The 14,534-nt window shown below is 38.1% G+C and overlaps 1 protein-coding gene across 5 annotated transcripts in view; it reads right to left on the bottom strand.

The window, feature by feature from the left end:
- LOC131155349 (autophagy-related protein 2) overlaps positions 1–5,109 on the bottom strand; it is a 45,821-nt gene extending 40,712 nt beyond the window's left edge. For all 5 annotated transcript variants that reach the window (XM_058108410.1, XM_058108409.1, XM_058108413.1 and 2 more), the window contains exons 1-3: positions 4,640–5,109; positions 2,515–3,608; positions 1,510–1,658 (exon numbers count right to left, since the gene is read on the bottom strand). In XM_058108410.1, the coding sequence (XP_057964393.1) occupies positions 1,510–1,658; positions 2,515–3,608; positions 4,640–4,837 (1,441 nt within the window). In that variant the 5' untranslated portion in view covers positions 4,838–5,109. The remainder of the gene's footprint in view (positions 1–1,509; positions 1,659–2,514; positions 3,609–4,639) is intronic.
- Positions 5,110–14,534: the final 9,425 nt, after the last annotated feature.

Raw genomic sequence — 14,534 nt, 5'->3', positions numbered from 1 at the left:
TGGGCTCATTTATTCGAGTTTTTTGGTGGACGTCGCTGATCAACTTGCAAAGAGATTGGAGGGCAGCTTTTTTGTAATTGTCCATAACTTTTCTCTTGTTTGTTATGGAAGATGAATAGAGTTGTGCTTCTTGCCTCTTTTTGAGCTCATGGATTTTTTGGGGATTGCTGCAGCCCAACATGCAAAACAGATTGGAAGGCAGCTCTTTTGTAATCGTTTATAACTTTTCTCTTTTTTCCTTTGAAGGTCTATTAAGAAATAGTTTCTTATCCTAAAAAAATGCTACAGTAGCCATTATACTCTCAGAACATGGAAATGGTGTGGTCAGCAATAATGCATTCAGAAGCTAAGTGCAAGATTGGAAGTTGGATGAGGTGGAAAACCTGATGAACAAACAGTACAATACAACAATCAGCACAGAAATGGCAAGCACCATAACAATGGCTTGGAGGAAAAAGTTAAAGAGTTCCACAGTAGAACAGCAATACAAATTAATCCACTGCAAAAAGTTCCTCTATCAAGCAGTTTGCAAACCTAAACTTCCATGAAAACTTGGAAAGGTTTTCTTTTCTGTTCTTTTTCTTTTTTTCTTTTTTTTTGCCATGGGAAGCATCCTGGAATCTATTCTGACAGAGAATAACTTGAGAAAGAGAAGGGCAAAGAGGATGGGGAAAGCTCAAGCCACATTTTGTTGTGCTGCAACTTTACAGAGGGAGTCATAGAGTTTTATGTGGAAATGGCTCAATTTCCTGGTTCAGAGTTTCTTCGGCAGAGAAAATAATCATTTTCCTCTCCAGCTCAGGGATAGAGATAACAATAGCCAGGATGGCTATAGACTGTGAGAATTGGCCCCCTTGTGTGTGTTCCAGTATATTTGGAGGTTGAAAAATAGGAGAGCTTTTGAAGGGAATGAAGGAAATGTCCACAAGTTGAAAAGAATTTGATTTTGCAAACATAGTTTTTCTGGTTCTGGAATTCTACGTACACCTCCCTCGAGTGGATCAAATTTGTTTGATTATCTTTGACTTTTATGTGGCTTTTTTATACGTGTTTGAAACTCCCTGGTGCCATGTTGATCCAATTTTTACCTCTAAAGGGTGCCCCTGAGCCAAAAGGCACCTTGGACTCGAATCTGTGACCAACCAGTCACAAAGGAGCAACTTTACCATTGATCCAAAGGCCACCTTCTGATCCATTTTCTACTTCTATCAACCCCCCTCCCCCCGCCCCCCAAAAAAAGGGAGGGAGGGGAGCATGGCCTACAAACTGCATACGCTAAACTATACAAGGTCCAGGTGCCTCCACCAATTTTAACATACACATTGCAAGATTGCAATAACAAACAGTTATGGGGTAGGAAAGGGCAAAAGAGTTTTTGTTTTAATTAGAGGAAGAGAAGAAAAAGTGCAAAATACAATATAAATTTAAAGCAATTTAAGAAATAATGACTATATGACCCTGCTTTTGAGCAGGAAGCAGTGCGGATGATGTGTGTTATGGAGAACATACCAGATGTAATATGCAGAGACCCAGAAGCAAGACTGGAAGCAGCTGTTATTGCACTGAAAACAGAACTCGTCCAGTTCCATATCCCACTACTACCTAGTGCTGATTGGGAACTCCTCATTTCATCAAAGCACTCAAAAAATTGATCTAAGCTGCAAGAGAGTCAATATCACAAAGACAAGAAACATTAGCAAATACTAATACTTAAATCTATGATAGTGAACCACAGTGAAAATTTAAATTAAAATGTCTTGGAAGCCTTACTGTTGCTTGTGTTTCACACAGTTATAAATCATGCATTTAACAGGTAATATTCAGTGCTGATTAGGGGGAAAAAAAAAAGATCATTTTTTATGCCTAATGCTGACTAGAGACTTCCGAAATTCTATGGGGCAAAAACTGAAAAAGTAATTCAGTGCAGACCACTTGTTTTTATAAACTAATAGATGGAATGATACAGCTGTTCTAAAGCTGAAGAAGTAAAACATCAAGCCCACATGTCCACTTGTCAAAAAGAAACTTGATTAAAGAGATAAACATTATGTTCCTTCTCCATATTAGCATAACAAATATTCTTTAATACACTGTCCAAAAGAAAAAATAAATAAATATACTCCAATATTATCCTTCATACACATGCTTTGCATAATAAATAATCTAAAATTAGGAATTGTAAGAATCCTAAATTTTAGATAAGCAATGCACAAGATTGACAGCATAGCATAAAATTTTCTCACTACAAATTACTAGTGTAATTAAATTACGTTTTATCAGACGTTTGTAATCTTTCAGTCAATTTAATAAACTTTGTATGAAAACAACATAACAAATTCCAAGTAACACTAAATTAGATTTATGTAAATGGTTCTCACACTGCCTGTTTATAAAGAACCAGTAACATCCAAAAGGGCTTTGATTTGCCAGAGATTCAATGATTCATCAATTAAGAACCTGAATGGAGTAATGCCATTAATATATGTTATTGCAAGCATGAAAAGGGATACCAACCTTGCCCCAAAATCTCCTTCTTCCGCTTTATCCTTTTGAATTTTATCAGAAAATGGTACCCAATCAATGATAAGATTTGACCCAGGAAGCAAAGTACTTGTTCCAGTTCCTAGAGCCCTGGGAGAAGACAGATCCACAGACGAACTTCCACTATCTGGTAAGACCTTATCAGTAGCAATCACCGAAGACCCTGAGGTTGATGAATGAAAGTGAGATGCCGAATTATAGTAAACAGAGTCCATTGTGCTGTAATGCGTATGACATGTGCCATCACTGCCCACAGTTTTAAGAGATTCATATACCAATAACAACCATTTTATAGTTCTCGGTTGTAATTTTAGTTCTACTGGATCAATATACACTTCTGAATCCACTTTGCAGACATCTAAGGAGCCATTTCTCCAAGGAATACTCAATTTTAGTGTACCAGAAAATCCATCATGTTCTCCAGACAAAATTGGAATTGATGTAGCTAACGGACAGCACTCTGAAAGCCATTCACCAAAGGTTGACCCTGAAGCACTTGGGTTTGGAAGAAAAGTTTTATTGACAGTGCCATCCATCTGAAGAAGTTCGAGTATTGCCCCTCGGAATTTGACAAAGTTTGTTAGCCTACTTATGCCAAGAAAGTTCTCAACCTTTTCATCACTGATAACATCTTCAGAAATACATGTGCCACATTCTGTTTCAGTAATTCGAAGGACCAAAGTCATATGAGACTTTGTTTTCTTTTCATCATTCTCTAAACAGGGATCCAAGGCAACAATTAGCCTTTTTATTTTTACATGGAAGCTTGTGAGTAACCATTTCACCAGCTTGGCAATCGTCTTTACTCCTTCATGAACATCAACCGAAGCAGATGTTGTAGCATGATCCATTTCATGTTCAAGTGCTCCCAATTCATGACTAATACAGCAATTACCACCTTGCCTTGAACTTTCAGCCTCCACATGTGATTTTTTCCCCACACGAGGAGCAAGAACAACCTCAAGTTCATCTACCTCAATTTGACAACCTTTACCATTCCAGGGCATCTTAGCTAATAAATAACCAATTGATCCTTCTTTCATAATCACTGCTGAAGATGTTCCAAACTGGAAAACACAGGCACAAGAAGGTTCCATGACTACAAAAATAACTATGAAGAAACGGTAAGGAAGAAGAAGTAGCTACAAAATGCACTGCATGGACAATCACAATGGTATATATAGCAAATCATATACCAAAAGATAATGCATGCTACTTAATTTTCTTATGGTTATGGCACCAACAAAAAAAAAATATTGTCTTGGTAAGACGACAACACAAAGTACCATACATGGAGTAAAACCCCAGCCATTTTCAATGGAACAACAAGGTAAGGGATCGGGAAAAGGGCCAATGCTCCAAGTTAACCACACCTTAAATTGCAGAAAGATCTCTTAAAAAATTATTGAATATGATGTCATGGTTTTTGTACCCTTCATTTTATCAGCGATAGAAATGTCTTCAAAAGAAAGGCACAATTTTGACAAATACAAATGAGTTCCTGTCATTGCCAGCAAAATACAAATTCAGAGATAATGTGAACCAAAAAGGCATTTGAAGCCCTCTGAAGTTTGAAACCCCAAAACCACGCATACACAGTAGGACATCAAATTGACAGAAAAATTCTGTCAACCCCACACATGCAATATAGATACATGTGTGTGCGTGTGTGTGTGCACGCACACAATTACCCTGTATATTTCAAAACAAGAATGAAGTGAAATAATATGATCAAGCCACGAAAATTTTAAATTAAAAGGAAAAAAAAAATTCAATATTTGATCGTTTTCACTTTCCGAAAAAAATAAAAACTAACTTCAACCACCCCAAAAGAAGCCAAAAGTAGGCCTAGATGAGTGAAAGTTCTGCATTCTTGAGTCTAAAACAAGAAAATTTTAAAACTTAGAACTTTTTATCGATTATCATTTCCTGCCTTTTCTCAGCAACAAAATTCTTGCGTTATCCAACCCATGAAAATATCTAAACAAATCAATTACACAAAAAATTCTTCCAATACACCAAAAATCCCTTATCCCCCAAAAATTTAAACCCTTCAAATAACCCTTAATTCAAAATAAAACAAGAAAACCACGCGTACCTTCTGGTTGATATAATCCACATTGAGCGCGAGATCAGAGAGCTGGATGGTGCCGGCGCCAAGCTGCACATCGAGCTGGTCGAGATCGATGTCCCCGAGAATGAACTGCCCTAGTTTCTTCTTCAGAAAGAACTTGCACACGCGCTTCACGGCCCAGCGGGAGAACATGGCCTCCGCAGACCTGGCTATGCTCCACATCCTGCCCGGTCTGGTCCGGCCTTCGGAGGTGAAGCTATGAGTTGGGCCAAACTAGGGTTTTGAATCGGGGTGTACCGGGGAGGAGGGGGTGCTCGCTGAGGAAGCTCGCACCTCCATCCAGAGCACAGAGAGAGGCAGGGAGGGAGAGAGAGAAATTGGCGTCGTCCGATGGCGCAAGACGGCAATAGATAACAGGTGGAGTTACAGAATTGGAGTTTCGGTAGACTTGGGAGTCGTGATGTTTCTTGTTTGTTTGCTTGTCCTTCAAAGTAATCTCGTCTGGCGTGCGCAATTATTAGTCCAACATAAAATAAACGATACAAATCGAGACTCCTTAAAGATCATTCCAAAATAAGCTCACCCTGCGAACTTAACGTCGTGTCGCACGAATTTAATAATTTGGGGTATAGATTTTGAATTAAAATTAAATTTGAATAAATTTATAATAAATTTTAATAATTTTATATTATATCTTATTACAACTCAATACAAATTTTAGTATAAAATTTCACTAAATATATGGTTATTAATTGGAGTTATAAAATGGAGGACAAAGGGGAAGGAAAATTAATTAATAAAAGGAATATTACCTTACCTTTGTCTTCTCTCAACCCTGTACGAAGTTGTATGAGATAGCTCTTCGTTTCCCTCTATTATGCTTGGTGCCTTTTCGGAACCTTTACAAGCCTGCGAGCTTCTTTAGGCTTCCTTAGGACTTCAACCTTCACACAATAGCGTTTGTAATGGAAAAAACAACTCAAAAGAGAGATCTTTGAACTGAATATGCTTCTATTAATGGTTCTTAATTTTCTCTCCCCGGACATAAGGGTCCGAGTACCCTTATATAGACAACCAACTGCGAGAGGATAAGTACAACTTGCTTTCTCAAAAGCACATGCCCATCAAACAAGATATAAAGAAACAGCATAAAGTAAAGGTTACTTTAATAAAAGAGGGGACAACACATGTTTTTGCTGACTCATCGTCTAAAACAAACAAAATACTGACATCTTTAATAAATTAACTTTTGACTAAAACATATAATTACAAAAGATATGACCCGTCGAATCGTCCTTTCGGCGAGGCCTGGGATATGACACGACTCTGGACTAGTGTCTAATATGACCTTCTTGAGTAGCCCACTTAGTCTAGCCCTGGATATGATGATTATCTAGACTATCATCTAATCTGTACATCTGTCAACAAATCTCGTTCTTTCTTCAGAGATCTCTCAGGGTACTAATGATTTCTTCATCGTGCTCCTTTCTTGTTAGCTCTGTAAGTACTATCTGAAGATCACTCTTCATGCCCTGGGTTGAAGGAAGATGATGCTCCCAATCTTTAATCTGATTAATAACTTTTCTAACTTCAATAGCGAATTCTGCTAAAGATGCTTCTTCAAATTTCTGGAGAAATTTTCCTTCAATAGCAATCAAAATTTCATGATCCGTGAAGAAAATACAATCTAAAGCTATCTTGGCTTCGAGAAGATAGAATCCCCATAAGGTCTGAACCAAATCGAAAAATTTCCTGTGTTTCTAAAAATCTTCCCAGTCTGGTTCTTCTTCATGAAAATTTGAGACCACTCCGTCTTTCCAATCTTTTGGAATAAGATTCCAAAACAAAATCTTTCATGATTTCAACTCAATAGGTTCGATGTAGCCAATCCACCATAACCATCCTGGATTAGTGAAATTTAGCACATATTTTACCATGGATGGAAGAAATTCAAAAGCTTGTCCTGTTTTGCTGAATCCAAAAAACTGGACTTCTCCCGTCCTTAAGGCCTTTGTACTACTATTAGCAACTCAGGGTTAATATTTCTGGGTATGTGTAATTTTAGAATACACAAACCACTCCTCATCTAAAACTTCTTTAACTCGAGATATTCTGAAATACCTACTATCGCTCTAGTAGTAAAATTATATTTCTTTAACTGAATATCCATTTCAACTTTGAGTTTAATCTGCTGATGAATGAGTTTGGATGTATTTTCCCTGCTCACAGTTCTAAAGTTTTTCGAAATAATGGATTCAAATTCTTTCAATATTTCCACCACTTCTCTTATATTAATTGAAAAAAATGTATTTGCTATAACTGCTGGATTATTAATTAACCCTTCTAGCAAATCTCTTTTTCTATTCGTAATTTCTAGAATCTTTCCTAGAAAATCTTCAATAACAAAATCAACTTTAGTTGTTTCTCTATCCTTCCTAGATTCTGAAACATTTATGTTGATTGTAACTAAGTCATTTCTTTGTTTGCCTTCTCCTTTTACCTTCCTGGATCTAGGGTTTTGAACACACTGGGTGTTGTAGTGTCCATATTGGTTGCAGACAAAACACTGAATATGACTTTTGTCGCCGGGCTTGTCATCCTTTCTAGACAAAGTTCCCTTCTTCATTTGGTTTTGTTCCATAACTTGAGCTGGATGTTCTCTTTTATGAGAAACACTTCTTTTTTCTTTACTACTTCCTTCTCCTTTTCTAGAGTTGAAAGTTATCTGCCTATGTTTGGCAACTGGGCAATCTGCTACCTTATGCCTTTCTTGACAAATTGGACATTTGAACTGGCTGCTACTGCTGCTGCTGTAGCTCTATAACGACCCAGCCCTTTATACGAACCAGCACCGTTAACCTAAATACAAAATACGTGTACCTGTTCCAGATGCATAGACAGCATGCCCTAAACAGGGACATACGGGTATAAATCATGCATAATTACAATGTAAATATCACGGAAAAACATAAACATTCATTGGAATTTCTACTAGACTTATACCAGAGCTTACTATTATATCCTCACTTTCATAAATCCAGACATAGAATATAACCTATTATTACAACTCTCTAAAAAAGAACTTCAACTAAGTTGAACACATGATTGGAATGCTTACGTTGCACCAAACCAAAAACAATCTCTCATGTCCCTCTAGCTACGAGGACCGACGACCTGATGGACCTGAAAACAAAGGTTGTATAATGGGTTGAGACACTTCTCAGTAAGGAAAAAGATATTACAATAGTGTGTGACCACATACACATATTTTCATAAAAAAAACCATATATATGTATACGTAGAACATTTCTTTATAACATTGTAACATATAAAATTTATCTGCACATTCAAGTATTAAAATCATACATATGAATATTAGAACAACTACCAGCTTGGTATGACAAGTTTGCATGTTTACCCCATGGCACGGGTTGTGCATTGATACTTCTGACAATGTCCTGTTTGTGCAGACACTGTTGAGCATCTATCTATAGTTCGACTGCCCCCTGGTCTATTATTTCACCAGCAATTACAACTCCAACGCAAGTCGACTATTTAAAGTACCCACACTGATCCCTCATGTATGGTTGCACTGTACTGCCAACATCTGAACCGTGCTTATAATAGTTTAGAGTATTTTTCAACCCCATCACTAAAGTTTTTTTTTCAACTTCTTTTGGTAGCAAGTTGCGGTTCCAGTATCATATATACAATCTATAACAAAATATAGTAACCTGTGCAATTCCAGTATTTTCACAAATTCAGATAATCACATCGGGTATAAACCGGCACATATCCTCTCGGTTTACCTTTTCACACATACATCTCGGCGTATAACCGGCATCTATTTTCTACATTTTCAGTCTAATAAAGCGGAACTCCAGTTCCCATATCTTATATACATAGTATAGAAAATTCATACATTTCCGTTTCAACATATATCACACGAGTTTAATAAAAAAATCCGCTAAATGATAAAAAATTCAATAAACAACATTTAAATGAAAAAGTAAAGGATTCAAGCATCTCCTACTATAGTATACATGCAAATAAGTGATTTTCGAAAATTTGGAGATTATACGCCAAAATCCTCATTTTTACCAAAAACCGTAAAATCAGCATTTCTACTCAATGGAATTTAGCAAATAAACAATTAAATCATACATATTAGCATAAACTAACTTTTTAGCGGTTTAGTTCTTCCAAAAATACTATTGTAATCAAATTCCCTTTACCTTAAACTTGAAATGAAACTTCGTACAAAAATGGTCCAAACCAACAACCCGGGATCCTCGAAACCTAAAAACCACAGAACATAACCTTACTATAATTTCGACTACTATCCAAATATTCAATTGAAATTGAAATCAAATCCTTACCTCAATTTTTGAGAAAACCCGAAAATCCCCAAAACAACGATCCGATCTGCTAAAGTTGTAGAACTTTCTCCTCTGATCCAGGCAAGAACCTCCATTTTTAGAAACGAATGTTGAACGGAGAAGAATCTTAGAGAGAGAGAGGATTTTCGCTAGTTTAGAGAGAAAGAGAGAGAGTTTGGAGAGAAACTTAGCCTCCAAGCAACCAAAATAGATATTTATAGAACCTTTGACCGAGTCAAACTCGTCGACGAGACGGCGTCTTCGTTGACGAATCCACCACACAAATTGTCGACGAAGCCATTCCTTCGTCGCCGAGCCCAATTCAGGTATTTTCTCTAACCCGCTCCGTATTTGCTCGTTGATGAGGGTTTGAAGGACTTCGCCGACGAACGTGACCCCATCGTCGACGAACCCAGCTTATACGGTTTTGGGTCTCTACAGTATCCCCTCCTGATAAGAATTTCGTCCTCGTAATTTACTAACAATTGCTAAACATAATATTTTCTTATAATTCCACTCTACAAAAGAGTCGACAATCACCTACAAAGCGACTTCGGCCCAAATTCATTACATATCCTCACATATGGCGGAGGAATACCGTGGTTACACAAAAGATACTTCGGAAGATTACATACATAAACAAAACTTTCCCGAAGATCATGTTATTTAATCTAAACCATATACACTACTATATACCTACGTACTATCAAATAACTGTGGGTACTTCTAGCGTATTTTAGATTCTAATTCCCATGAAGCTTCTTCCACTGTATGGTTATGCCCTAATACCTTCACGAGAGGTATTTCCTTAGTCCGTAACTATAATGACCTGCTATTTAACTGGGTTTTTTTTTTATTTTTTATACTATAACATTTAAAATGCTTTGATACCATACTGGATTAAACCTAATCATCAACCTAAGTAGCAAGAAGCAGAAATCAAATAAACATAACCATATATAATTATATACAATACCAGAATGCTAAATTGTTTCCCAAAATATACATATATGGCTGTTCCCTGGAAATATCCTCAACTGGCTAGGGCTATACAAAAATACTCCAAAAAATACTCACTTTAATATTAGGGTAGTACTGAGGCCCCTCTATCTGCGAGCCTGATCTGCTTGCCTACTCAGATCACCTGAAAAATGTTAAAGAAATTGGGACGAGTCAAATCTTAGTAAGACGAAATATGCTATTGCTAGTGTGTGGCAAATGAGTTACAATACTGTGAAAATTTATTACTATATAATCATGTATCACTGAATATGTAAAGTACAATATTAGTAATATAAATCATCATCTTTTATCTGTTGCTCAACATTTCTATACTTTAGGTTTCTACTCAAAATACTTATAATAAATATATATATATTTTCTATCTCTGTAAATCTGTATAAACATAGTAATAACTGAAAACTTCCCTATGGATAACTGTGTGTCATGATTTAACCCCTAATGACAGGGTTGTGCGGCCCGTAAGCGGGATCTACCCTAGCTGGCCAACCAAGAATAGATCACTATACTCCATAGGTTTAATCAGCCCTCCTCTACCCATATCTGATGGGGAGCCTGTCCACTCGTGGGTTCTATGTGATCGACCTTTATACCACGTATTATCTGAATAGGTGGTTGCACTCTATATACTGTATGTAGCTACAGTATCGTGCTCTGTAACTGTATGGTTCAACAGGATTTGATACTATATAATACATCTCTATATACAACTATCTGTTTTACCATGATTCTGTAATAACTGTATAAACCATGACGCTGTAGAAAACTGTATCTATATCAACTGTGTTTCTCTAATTGACTGTAAATCTGTATGTCATGGTACTGTAAAACTATATAATCATGGTATCTCTGTAATTACTGTAAAATACATTCACTGTCTGTATATTATGTAAAACACATCTCTGAAAAATACTGTAAAGCATGTTTCTATACTATATATATATTCTCAAGCCACACAGTAATTTTAAAACATATTAATCATACTTGATAAATTGTATAAATCTCTGCTGTGAATAATACTTTGGTAGAATATATATAATTTTATACTGAAATCATACTCGAATAACCTAGCATAGCATATTTCCCTTACCTAATTTCTGCTAAAATCCCCCTACTATAGCGGGTCCTACACCGCGAGGTTCTCCACTCAACTCCCTGAAAACCTTAAATCCCAAAACAAAACATTACTATTTCTATGTCTATTACATTTCTTACAACTGTTGGAAACCCAAATTCCAAATAAGACCTTACCCTAGATTTGGGATGAATTCTGACTTCGTTCCACCAACAATCCGCTCCAGCATACTTGAAAAGAACTCCGCCAGGAACGTCGTGGTAGCCTTAGATCGTCGATCCGGTGACTGATGGGACCAGAATCGAAGAGAAAAGAGAGAGAAGCCGTAGGAGAGAGAGAGAGAAGAGAGCAGCGCTGATTTTCTGTGATTAAAATGAGTTTAAGGCTATTTATACTGTGGGCTTCGTCGACGAGCCACGTCATCTCGTCAACGAGTCCTTAAGTAATTTGGTCGACGAACCTTACCCTTCGTCGACGAAATTCAGAGTAGCCCAAATTCTTCTCTTGGTATTTTCTCGTTGACGAGGTCCTGAAGAACCCTTGCTGACGAAACCCCTGTATTCATTGACGAGACCTGAAAATTTCTTGAAATTATTATTACCTCCAAAGTGCGATGTCATCAACTGCCTCCTTCTGTTACTGTTTCCATTTCTCTCCCTCGTTATTATTTAAATACTATTATTCTTCGAGTCACTACAGTAACTGCTACACCTTCCGATCCAATACTTGCACTGGTACTTCCTCATATGATAAGGCATCACTTATCTCTAGAGGTTCATAACTCAGTACGTGCAAACGTACTTCCTCAGTACAGACACGTGAAATACATCATGGACTCTGGATAGAGCTAGAGGTAGAGCCACTCGATAAGCAACTGAACCTATCATTTCAAGGATTTCAAAAGGCCTGATATACCGAGGATTTAGCTTCTCCTTCTTCCCGAACCTCATCACCCCTTTCATCAGAGCAATTCTTAGGAATACCATATCTCTTACCTCAAATTCCAACTCTCATCGACGTCCATCAGCATAACTCTTCTATCGACTCTGAGCTGTCTTGGTTCTTTCCCTGATCAACTCGACCTTTGCAGAGGTCTGTTGAACTAGTTTTGGACCCAATATCTGCCGCTCACCTACCTGATCCCAGTACAACAAAGATTGACACCGACGACCATACAAAGCCTCATAAGGTGCCATCTTTATGCTAGCCCGGTAACTGTTGTTATATGCAAACTCAATAAGCGGTAAATATCGTATCCAACTATCACCGAAATCTAGTACGCAAGCTCGCAACATATCCTCTAACGTCTGAATAGTCCTCTCCAAATGTCCATCTGTCTGCGGGTGAAAAGGCGTACTGAACGTCAATCGTGATCCCAAGGCATCCTGTAAACTCTTCCAAAAACAGGATGTAAAACGCGGATCCTGATTTGAAACAATAGAAATAGGGACACTATGGAGTCGTACCATCTCCTGCACATAAAGTTTTTCCAGCCTATTTAAAGAGTAGCTGACTCTGATTGGAATGAAATATATAGTCTCCATCAGCCGATCCACTATAAACCATACAGCATTCTGCCCATGCACCGTCGCAGGTAAACCCATCACAAAATCAATCGAAACGTGCTCCCACTTCCATTCAGGGATGTCAAGGGGTTGAAGTGGTCTTATCGGCCTCTGATGTTCTACTTTGATCCGCTGACATGTCAGGCACTGCTCTACACAACGGGTGATCTCTCTTTTCATGTTGAACCACCACAAAGATTCTCTCAAATCCCGGTACATTTTCGTACTAACCAAGATGTACAGTGTAGAGTGAACGATGTGCCTCCTCCAGAATGACCCATTTAATCACAGCATCATTCGGTACACAAACCCTGCCGCGAAATCTCAATATCACATCACCAGAGACACTGAAAGCCGGCTTCAACCCCTTCTGAATTCCTTCCATAATCTCAACCAACTCAGGATTCTCCTTCTACGCCACACGGATCCTCTCCTGCAAGGTTGGCTGTACCACCAAGCTAGGAAGGACAGCTTGATAGTTTCCTTCTACCACCTCCAAACTCAACCTTTTAAGGTCCATACAGATTTGATGCTGAACCTCTACTGCCGAGATAGACGCATCCACATACTTCCAACTTAAAGCATCGGATACCACATTAGCCTTTCCTGGGTGATAGCTAATAAAACAGTCGTAGTCTTTAATCAACTCAAGTCATCTGTGTTGTCTCATGTTGAGTTCCTTCTGAGTGAAAAAGTATTTAAGACTTTTATGGTCGGTAAAAATCTCACACCTTTCATCGTACAAGTAGTGCCTCCAAATTTTCAGCGCAAACTCTACCGCTGCTAATTCCATATCATGTGTCGGGTAGTTCTTCTCATATTCTTTGAGGTGAAGAGAAGCATAAGCAACCACTTTGCCCTGCTGCATTAGAACACAGCCAAGACCCTTTTTTGAAGCATCACTGTAAATAACAAAGCTACCATCACTGGATGGAAGAGTCAGAATTGTAGTGACTAGTCGCTGTTTTAGCTCCTGGAAACTCAGCTTGCACTCATCTGTCTAATCATACCTCATGTTCTTCCACGCGAGTCTTGTCAAAGGACTTGCTAAACTGGAGAACCCTTCCACAAACCCACAGTAGTAACCTGCAAGACCTAGAAAACTTTTGACCTCTTAAACATTCTTCGGTCTCGCCTAGTCCACTACTGCTTCAATCTTACTCAGGTCCACGGATACACCTTCCTTAGACACCACGTGCCCCAGAAATGCAATCTGTTCAAGCCAGAACTCGTACTTCTTTTGTTTAGCATACAACCTTTTATTCCTAAGCATTTGCAACACCAGCCTCAAAAGAACTTCATGCTCCGCAGCACTCCTAGAATACACTAGAATATCATCGATAAATACCACAACGAACTGGTCTAGATATTCGTGAAAGACCCTATTCATCAAATCCATAAATGCTGTAGGTGTATTAGTCAAACCAAAAGGCATAACCATAAATTCAAAATGGTCATACCGGGTTCGAAATGCAGTTTTCGGGACGTCCTCCACTTTCACCTTCAACTAGTGATACCCAGACTGTAGGTCAATCTTGGAGAAGACCTGCGTGCCCTGGAGCTAATCAAACAAATCATCAATCCTGGGTAGCAGATATTTATTCTTTACCGTCACCTTATTCAGTTCTCTATAATCGATGCACATTCTCATCGACCCATCCTTCTTTTTCACAAATAACACCGGTGCTCCCCAGGGGGAAACACTAGGTCGAATATACCCCTCGTCTAGTAGCTTTTGAAGCTGTTCTTTCAACTCTCTCAATTCAGCTAGAGCCATACAATACAGAGCTTTCGATATTGGCACCATACCTCGAGCTAATTCTATGGCAAATTCCACTTCACAATCTAGAGGTAAACTTGGCAAGTCCTCTGGAAATACA

Source organism: Malania oleifera, chromosome 5, assembly GCF_029873635.1.
Source record: "Malania oleifera isolate guangnan ecotype guangnan chromosome 5, ASM2987363v1, whole genome shotgun sequence".
In the NCBI taxonomy this organism is placed as follows: Eukaryota; Viridiplantae; Streptophyta; class Magnoliopsida; order Santalales; family Ximeniaceae; genus Malania; species Malania oleifera.
The sequence above is the reverse complement of the archived record's forward strand: the minus strand, read 5'-3'. Positions and strand labels throughout refer to the sequence as shown.